Raw genomic sequence first — 10842 nt, forward strand, 5'->3', positions numbered from 1 at the left:
GTGTTGAACTGTAGAATCTTTAGTGCTCTCTAAGTTAGTCAGGTAAGGAAACATCAGCAAATAAATCACCATGCTCAGAGAGCACCAAGGATTCTACAATCTCATCATGCAAAATGCTTTAATTTGTATTAGGTTCAAATCAAGCACATGCAATGATGTGACAGCACTGATTAATTTCAAGAAGCAAGGAAAGTTGGAGAGAGTTAGTGTTTGGATGGAAGACCATACAGAAATGTTATGGCTATAACATGCTGTGGGGAATACTAATAATAAAAAAACACCAGAAGGCAACAAAAGGAAGCTCTTTTTATATTGTTGCCAAGAAAACTACATGGACATAGCTACAGTACAAGAGCCAGGATGAAGTTAAAGGAGATTTTATCTTTATCTTACAATTAGGCCTGAAGAAAGGAATGATGGGTCCAAGAGAGCAGAGTCAACAATTGCTATAATAACTGCAGAACATATTTGCTAGGATAATGGATTTCTTTTCTATCTTTCATCCATTTATTGTGTAGACAGCAATGCATGAGTCACGATAGAGTTTCCTGCAAGTCTATTTTCTGAAATAGCCTTATGGTTATATCTGTCATGGGATCAAAGCACAGGCAGCCAAGAACTGATATTGCTTTCATTAATGCTAGTTCCACCTTCCAATAAATCCACTGATGCTATTCTATCTAATTTACAAAAGTTTAAAGGGAAAGAATTGGTTCAGTGAAATTGTGAAGCTGGAGGCTTTATGGGAATGGTGTCAAGAATTACAGAGTTGATTAAAAAATGTTTCAGGACATTCTGTTTCCTTGATCATTTCTTTAGGCACCTTTTGAGATGCTGGGCTCCTTGCTTAATGTCTCCTGCATTTTTGGAGAAGATAGAAAAGGTATTTTAAGATGGTCAGAAAGATATTCCCCATTCTCTATAATTTTCTTCCTGTACAAATTAGGGCTATCAGATCTCAACTAAAAGAATTAAAATTCTCAACAACTCTGATCATCTGGACTTTGTTTTAGTAGGTCTGATAAACCTATTACAAATACAATGGTTCTTGCAGCTCATAATAATATCTGGGAATCAATCCTATAAGAGAATCTCACTTCTACTCTATCCATTTAAAAGTATAAATACTTTGTAAAAGTTCTGAATATTTCAATATCGCTAGCAATTTGTGTCATTTTTTTTAAACACTAGCTTGGAAAATGTTATGCACATTTTAAATTTATTGTTATTAAATAATTCCAGGCTGGCCTAGAGTAATCGCTAAAACTAGAAGATAATGCATTATATTCTGTCTGTTGTTTCAGATCTGTGTTTGTAGAGAGCAAGTCAACTTTAGGCCAGATTTATACCCATTTGTGTGTATGTAGTTAAAACCAATTTTGTTGGCCTTTAAGCCAGATTTCTCCACGATTGCTGAGTTTAAAAGACACCATTATATTATTGTGGAGACTTTAGGCTGGTGTGACTGATCAGGACACCTTCTAAGATTACAGATGTAATTTCTGAAAGCATTTCATAATTTTAAAAATCCTTGCAAATAGAAATGTTGAAGAGCTGGAAATTTCTTTCCTCATATGCTTGTTTCAGTTTGTATAGATTTTAGTTGAAGAACATTTAAAATTTCTCAAATGTGCATTCATTTGCAGTCTGAAATAGTATAGTACATTCTGCCATGTCAGCTTTTCCTCACAAGATTCTTAATTTTCTGTGCTTTATATATCCAAATCTTGACGAATGAAGGACCTTTGGCAAGGGTGTGGTACATGAAAAGTCACTGTATTCATCTCAGTTTTTGTTGACATTTCTGATATTGCACAAGGATTCCCCCAAAAGTAATATATGAGGGGAAATGTTTACTGTCAAGTTAGACAAATATTTAAACATTTACTCTCTTTAATCCTTTCCACATAAACATGAGTTTAGGGAACATTATATATATATAAAGGCACCAAGCACTTTGAAAACCAATTGAAGTGATGATAAAGCAAAAGTAAATCTGGACCTCTTCGGGACTTGTTGTAGAGCAGGGATCCTCAACCTTGGCAACTTTAAGATTTGTGGACTTGGTCATGTCATTTTTTAATGCCGTTGAAGTTTCAAATGGTTACCAAGTGAACTGGACCACCTGTACATTTTCCTAAATAACGGCTACTAAAAGGGCCACTACAGTGAGAATTCCAGTTCATAAGTGTGGTTAATTCTTCCTTTCTGCTCAAGGATATCCAAGAAGAGAAAGGAATTTTTAAAAGATCAACATGGCAACTGTGACTGAAGAGTTGATGCCCCACTCCTTTCTTATGGGCATCTTGGAAATGGGGCATCAATTGCACAATTACAATCACATATTGACTTTTTTGATCACATACAGCTTGTGGACACCCTTGCTTTTTGTTACAGTTTCAATTAAAATATCCTCTAAATTATAATTGGCCTAGAAGGAAATCTTCCACCGGCATGAAATAAATGTAACCAGAAATTATTCCAGGGTTGGGAACACAGTAATTATAGGCATTAAACTGGCTACAGCACTGGTAGATGGAATCTCCAAAATTAAATTTTAAAAAACGAAAGAATTGGCCAAATCTTATGACAGAACATGCCCATGTCATCTCCAAGGTCAGATGTTGGCACTTGTAAAGACTGCTGCTCCAGAATCTACATTAAATGAAGACTCCTTCTTCCTTGAGCAAACAATGGGTGGGAAGCCTGGCTGTTCTTGATCCAGCTAAGCCGTGGTGGACCTGGATGGAGGCCATCAGAACATCCCTGTACTCTAAACTAGATCAGGAAGTTGAAAAACATCCCAAAGCAAGCATTGACAACAGCACTTCTGGATGTAACCTGGCCAGCCTTCTCTGTACTTAGAAGCTAAACATAATTAAATCTGTTTATTATTTGGATTAAGACACTACTAGGAAATCTTAGAACTATCTGTTAGGCTGGGAAATTTTTAAAAACATCCTAGCAAACTATTGGAAGTAGTAAAGTACTACTATATTTGTGCCAAGTACAATTTTCATTTGCCAAGAAAATTACAGGATGATGTTCCAGAATGAAGTGATTTTTTTGTTTATCTGATATTACAGTTTCTAAATTTAATTGCAGTTTGATAAGGATATGTCTAATAGATATAACTATGCACTTATTTGACATTACTGTATGTAATTTTCCAAGTGACAAAAATTGCCCTGGCCACCAAATAAATAATAAATTCTGACATAGTTAAAATGTCTTGATGCCTTGTTAGGGCTCACTGTCATGATAATTCAGAATGAGTGACATTGTTAAGTTGGTTTGTTTTTACATATTGTGTTTAAGGTATGTGACTTTGGTTTGCATAATCAGAAGCTTATGCATCCCTATCAGCAATATATTACTTTGTTAAATGAACATATCTGGACATCGTTTTTGCTTTTATCTGTGTAATAACATGTAGTGCCAGTAACTTTAATATTCAGACAGGAAGATTATAGCTTACAGCTCTGAACTAAAGGCTTCACCTGGTGTCTGAAACCCTATAAAAAAAGACTGTTTTCATTTAAGAAATGAAGTACCCCAACAGAGAGGTTACAAGGTTACTGTACAAAACCCTACATGTTTAGACAGCTTAATTGCAAAGAAAATAAGAATTCCTTCAAAAAGAAATATTTAGAATACTAGTACCTTTTGACCTTTAAACTTTCTACTTTAATTAATCCCACATATTTTCTGGCATCGCATCTAACTTTTGAAGACAGCATCACTACCCATCCTTGCATTTATCTAACTATGTACCCTGAAATTTAAAAAAAATAGAACTCTGGTTCTTTGTGACATACTAACATTCTCAGAAAAATAGTATTACCCAAGAAAATGCACTTGGACCTCATTACAATGAATCTCTTTTCAAAGCTCTCACTAAATTCAACAGTATGTCCTGCTGCAAAACCTTCCTCTCTATCTGTTCCTGCACAAGATTGGCTGGAAACAATCAGTGTTTGCCAAAGTAAAGAAAATAAAAGTAGGAATTTTACCCATTTCTTAGAATTATTTCCTTTAAATATAAAAACTCAGAAATACTAGAGTAAATTAAGCAAATGTACATATCTACATGTCCAAACCAATTCCCAGTATTTCTTCTCTATTCCCTTATTGAGAGATGAATGGCAATCAGTAAATGTAAACAGAAGAGGAATTTATTACAGCTTATGTCCAGAGTTGTCATAAACTTTATAAAAAAATGATGAAAACATACTCCTGACTTGACTTTTTTTCTTTTTCTTTTTTTTAGAAGAACAATTTCTTTGTGATTATTGCTATTATTATTAAGGGGAAATTGAGTCTGGATTACAAAGATGCCTTTGTAGGGGGAAACAACGTATTTCTGAAATAGGACATTCAGTAATATTTTTAAATATCCACAGTTGTGAATCAAGATGGCCAGCCACTGATTGAAGGCAAGTTGAAAGAAAAGCAAATTCGATGGAAATTCATTAAACGATGGAAGACTCGCTATTTTACACTTGCTGGCAATCAACTTCTCTTTCACAAGGGAAAATCTGTAAGTTGAAGAGGGAAAAAATGCTTTTTAAAAATTTCCTGCACTTTCCAACTCTGAAAAATTGTGATGATTTTTAGCATGAACTACAAATTTAAGATATAAGCATGAACTACAAATTTGTAGCATGAACTACAAATTTAAGATATAAGAATATTCCGAAGTGAAATCCACCCATCCATCAGTATTGTTTTACAGCTATGCATAGAATTGGCCCTTAAAAATTTACACTGCTTTGTTTTCCAGAACCATTTTTTAAAAGAGTAAGGATAATCTGGGTTACCAGTCTTAGAAGTAGCTCTGCCATGCACGGTAAGGGCAAAACTGTTCCGTTTTGGCACATTTAGGGCAAAATACTACGAGCAACCCAATCTTAATCCAAGTGTACAGTGCTCATTTTTTTCTAGCCAAGATAGATTTTTAAGAGTTTAGCTTGCAAGTCGCTTGCCAGTTAGAAGGTATATGTAGCGTACTGACATATATTCAGCTGGTACTACCTAATCAAAAAGATGAATTTGAGTTTAGAATATTAAGGCCATAAAAATTACCTTGTTCCCAAATGTGTGTATTAACATCTTCTGGATCTGTACTATGTATTATAGTTAATTTATTTATAAATTATAAAATATACCATTTTAACAGTTGCTTCTATGGTTTTCGATTCAGGTAACATGAAGAGACTTCATTAATCTGCTTTTTCATGTATTATGATTCTATTGGGGTTTAAAAGTGTGGTTTCAGAAAAAGCAGCTTTGTCTTTTAAAGTTTAAGACACTCTTTGGTCTTATATTTTAGTTTTGGATCAAATGTTTTGCCTTTCAGCCTCTCTTGTTCAGTTTTTCTATACATTTGAGAGACTGGGACACGTCCACTGTGGCAATCATTTTGTGAATGTGTGCACTCGGCAGCAGCCATTTTTGTAATGGCATCCATACATTTAATTTAAAAAAGAGTCAATAGTCCTCAATGGACAGAGCTCTGCACTATGATGCTATATGCAGAAGCTACTTCCTCTAATATATTGGCTTCTGCAGAATGAACAGTAGCTATATTCCTAAGTAGCCTCTCTCATAAAACTTGGATTATCATTTGCTCTCACCTTCTGTAAAGCAGCTGCTTAAGCATGTGACAGTGCATGTTTTTAAGGGCATGCCTAGCTTTTCCCTCTATTTTGGGAGCTCCATTGGCTGCCAGTTAGGATCTGGTTGCAATTTAATGTGCCTTAGTTACATTTTAGGCCCTACATGTCATAAAGTCTGGACATCTCCAATATCACTGATACTGGGCAGAATCTGCCCATTCAGTTAGATCAGGAAGGCAAAATAGAGTCTTACCACTGAAAAAATATCATCTTCATTGACCCTGATGCTGAGTCTTCTCGGTGATGGGTTCCCTATTCTGGAATAGAAATCCCAAGATAGAAGAATTGCTCCAAATTTTTAAAGAGCCTTGAAGACCTGACTTTTTTAACAGGTTTTTGGGGTGGAAGGAAAGGTTGAACTAACTCCTGGACCATTGGTGTGATGGAATAGGAACAGTTGACATTTCATTGGCTTATATTACTTAACCTGATTGGTGTGTACACTATTGTAAGTTGCTGGGAGTCTTCTGAATGAATTGGCATAAAAGACTGAGGGAAATGAGCTACAGCTAGAGGATGGCAAGTGAGGAAAGAGATATCCCACTAGTAGTTTAACTTTAATCTTCTATGGCTGTATTGGGAAAAGAAGAGTAGGCAAGGGTCAGAGAAGCAGATGACCTGTGGTGGTGGCTGGAGAAGGAGGCCAACAGTAGGTACAGAAATCAGAGTGGGTGACTTCTGTATATTTTGTCTAAATTGGAACATGGAACACTGCCAGTTGTGTTCCCACCCTCCCTCCCTCTCTCTTCTCCATTTCTTTTATACAACCACTGGCTAAAGGAAGAGATGTTACCAGTGTAATGAAATCTTGTCAGTGATGCTCTAGTGAAAAAGCTAATGAGACACCAGGCACATCTAAAAGACATGGGTGATGTCTCTGTTTTCTCTGAAATTGCAGCTTTTGACACAGCTAATGTGTTTGTGCACTAGCAAACATGACTGACAAGGAGAGTTGGCTGGATTAGTGTATGAACTATTAGTAAAATAGCAGGAGCAGCCATAGAGGAAGAAGAACTAGCATGCCCATCTTACATAAAATTCATTGTGTGGAGCACTAAGGCATTGGTAAATTAACAAAGGATCTCAGTTTTTCCCTCTGCTCGCCTCTCTACCAATATTTATTTGGTAGAATATGGAGCACTGATGGCACAGTGGTTAGAATGCAGTATTGCAGGCTGACTCTGCCCAGAGTCTGGAGCTTGATCCTGACTGGCTCAAGGTTGACTCAGCCTTCCATCCTTCCGAGTTTGGTAAAATGAGGTCCCAGATTGTTAAGTACTAGGCTGATTCTGTAAACTGCTTAGAGGGTGCTGCAAAGCACTATGAAATGGTATGTAAGTCTAAGTACTATTGTTATTGCTATTACTGTTTATTTTAACAGAGTTAAATAACAATGAGACCATTACAGGTGGCTGGAATCAGAGCCAGCTAAATATGTTTCTGTGCCAGACTGACTATGAGAACAAACAGAACACTTCTTAGTTCAAGATTATCAGATGGGCATCTTTCACATGCATTAAAAGTACTTAAAACCTAGTGGGAAAATTGGCCAAATCCTACATCTCTGGCTTCATTTAGAAGATTATTGTAACATGCATTAATACTGAAAGAGGAAAAAAATCATACATATTGATATCTTAGTAAGCACTAATTCCTAAAAAAGAAATCAGTTCCAGTGAAACAAATTAAGTGTTTGAGATTTTTCCATACATAGTAAATTGAGCCTATATTGTAGTACCACTATTTTATTTATTCATTAGATGAAAACTGCACTTTTTATTCTAGTAACTCAAAGATAGCAGATAGCATTTTTACTTTCAGAGATAAGCAATGACCACCTCTAAGTCAGCTCATTTAAATTCCAGGGATGAAGGTTGACCTCAACTGGATATTCACAACAGTCTCAGTACCATAATACATTGGTCTTTCTTTGTTCTTGCTCATGTAGAAGTTTAAATAGTATTACCAGAAACTAATGTTAACTAATGTTTAATATGAATACTGACATTGCTTTATCTTTTTCACATAAATATCTTGGATTCACTTGAGAGCATAGATGTCTGCAGATAGTGAGGACAGGATGAGGGGGACAAATGATTCATTGTGTATCATGATGTCATGATGCAAATACTAGAATGTATAGGAAGTAAGTGCACTTCGGTGGAATTTCAGTCATGGCAACACTGCACATGAATCATTATTTTAGCATAACCTTTTGCTGTGGACATCTGGGAGCGTGAGTGGCTATTGAACTAGTTTGTTGCCTGTGTGAACCTGGGATGAAAGCATTTAGACTGAGCAAAAGAATTAACAATAACTACTGTATATGTGCATTTTTCTGAAGAGATATAAAGCTCTGTTTCCTTCTCCATCGCTCTTTCAGAAAGATGATCCAGATGATTGTCCCATTGAACTGAGTAAAGTCCAGAGTGTCAAAGTGGTAGCCAAGAAGCGCCGAGATCGCAGTCTTCCTCGGGCCTTTGAAATCTTCACGGACAATAAAACGTATGTCTTCAAGGCCCAAGATGAAAAGAATGCTGAGGAGTGGCTACAGTGCATTAATGTGGCAGTGGCACAAGCTAAAGAAAGAGAAAGCAGAGAAGCAACCACGTATTTGTAAAAACTATAGATTCGCTTATGTTTTCTAGAAGATCTTTTTCAATCATTGCTAGCTATGTGGAGCATCTTGATATCTGAATTGGAAAAGATATTTTGCAGGCGTTGTAATGTATTTTGCAGTGAGAAATGATACCACTGAGATTTTTCCCCACAATATTCCATCTTCATGCTCTTTGGATATCACATAGACTAGTTCTGGATGTTCATAGAGCTAAGACCATCACAACCAGAAGTACCAGTTCAAGGGCCGGGCCCTGTTGAAGAGAAGGAGGATCCACACATAAGTATTTAAATAATTGCAGTTATTGAGAAGCAACTTATGTCTGATTAGCAGTTTGCTTTCAGCTCATCTTGGCTGTATTTTTAATACATGCCACACTTTTGGGGGGTCTCACACATGAATTGCAGATATAACTGCTGTTCTAATTTGTCCTGACTGTCATTTTTTGAGCATCCAAGCCTGCCATTGTATATTACTTGCATTGTACCCCGAACCAAGGCAATTGGCTGGCCACCATTGGATGGGACAAAATCTAAAAATATCTTCCCACTCTGAGATTATAGGCTATAGTATGTAGCTTTTAAATTCAGTGATTTAATGCTAGTCATGAATACCTGAGCAACAGAGGAAAAGATATTTAATTTGTTTTACATTATGAAAGAAATCAAAGTTGACTATTTTATACTTTTTGCTATTCATCCTGCCAGTTAGCAAAGATTATATGAATCCATTTGAATCTGTGTAATTCATACGTGACAACTGAAGCATATGGTTTCTTGAATCTGCTCCCGTAGAAATCTGTGTGCTATATTTTAGTTGTCTAGTTGCAAATCAACCATTTCTTCAGGGAAGCAGAACTTGAAAAAAATTGCTGCCATCAGTAATGAATGTACAGCCTCATGTTCATACTTAAACATACTTTCAAATCTTATCAGCTTTGACTTTATGAATTATGAATTCAGGTTTTTTGTTAGTCTGCGTGATATCAGAAATGTTATGTCTGGAGTAAGTTCCTCTGGCAGATAAGGAAACCAGATGATAACAGTGGAAGAAAAAGCATTGATAATATAGGCTCATACACCAATGGCCTTTTCTGGAGAAACTCTTCACAGTCCAGAGAAACATTTATTTCAATCAAGCTAATGTTCTGATCATATTAGGTTATATAAATGCTCATTATCAATCCCCTTAAGGTGTATTTATTAAAATGTATGATCTAACAAATTAGATTGCTTGAACTTTTGAGATGGTCTTCTTTCTCTTATCTCTATAGCTTCCTTACCATCATTTATCTAGATGGGAACATAAAACAGACTTAATATGCCTTTGTAACTTAATATGCTTTTTTTAAAAAAAACCTGTTTTAACTCCCCTTTAAAAAAAATCAAAATCAGGTGAGTGATCATGCATGCAAATGAAAATTAATATAGTATTCAGAAGTTATTGTTGATCCTTCAAAACAGCAGTATTAACAATTCCAGAGCAATAGCTTTTGGGAAACCAAAATTGAAACAAAATCTTTACATTTTTATCCATTTTACTGGTGTTTTGAAGGACCCGGAAGAGTTTACTCTTCACCAAGGCGAGTGAGATTGAAGCCTCTCTTTGTTCAACATTTATTTTGCTGAAGATTTTCATACCCTCTGTGCTTTGACATATCTCCTCAGGAATTATAAAGAACATAGCCTATCTATTGCAGAACCTATGAATATTTCTTTTGACACAATTCTTGTGACTAGGACCCAAACATAAAATATAAACACATGCCTTAAAGTATCTCAAATTATAGACTTGGCTTCCACTTTCAGAAAGGTGGGTAGGATCTACCTCAGATAAATAGTATATCTTATTCCCTGTCTTTACAACATAATTGGAACAGGAAGCCATGCTAAATCATGTCACATGGTGTGTGACTTAGAACAAAACTTCTTCTGAAGTGCTCCCACATAATCTGAGATTTGGGGAGAACTGTCAGACAACAAAAGAAATATGCTAACAGTGGCAAAAATGATGGAACCTAGGGTGGGGTGGGACAAAATATGACAAATAACCACATCAACTCTAACAAGACCCAGGTTATCTCAGGAGCTCTGGATGCCTAGAAATAAATCTGAAATTTTCTTAGATGAAGTGAAAGTCTCTTCATCATATCCTTTGGTTACAGTTGGCCTCAGTAGATAGAATTCAACATTAACTGCAATTCTAGTGACAGAAATAGTAACCTTTGCCTAGCACCTTACATTTTTGAGCCATAGGAAAAAGGAAAAAAATATATGTTAAATTATAGTTATGGTCATGATTGCTAATTTGAAATGCCCCTAAGGTCACTGTTGAGAATCTGAACAACTTTTGAATTTTCTATTGCCATAAAGGTAAAAAAAAACAGCATACAACAGCATTGTATAGCATGGCCTGTATATCAATCCACAAATTTGAAATACTTGAGCATTTATAGTATATCAAACTGAGATTGTTCTATTTGCTTTTACAAAGCTTTCATTTCAGAGTAAAGTGAGTAGTAAAAGTGAACCTTGGAGGAGGGGT

The 10842-nt window shown here is 35.8% G+C and overlaps 1 protein-coding gene across 1 annotated transcript in view; it reads left to right on the forward strand.

Annotated features, from left to right (window-relative positions):
* Nucleotides 1-9687, forward strand: part of VEPH1 (ventricular zone expressed PH domain containing 1) — a gene marked incomplete at its 5' end in the record, with an annotated part of 113425 nt that extends 103738 nt beyond the window's left edge. The window contains 2 exons of the mRNA XM_083364603.1: nucleotides 4404-4540; nucleotides 8062-9687. Coding sequence (XP_083220729.1) covers nucleotides 4404-4540; nucleotides 8062-8298 — 374 coding nt within the window. The 3' untranslated portion in view covers nucleotides 8299-9687. The remainder of the gene's footprint in view (nucleotides 1-4403; nucleotides 4541-8061) is intronic.
* Between the last annotated feature and the right edge of the window lie 1155 nt (nucleotides 9688-10842).

The sequence above is a fragment of the Vipera ursinii genome (assembly GCF_947247035.1).
Source record: "Vipera ursinii genome assembly, chromosome: 5".
In the NCBI taxonomy this organism is placed as follows: Eukaryota; Metazoa; Chordata; class Lepidosauria; order Squamata; family Viperidae; genus Vipera; species Vipera ursinii.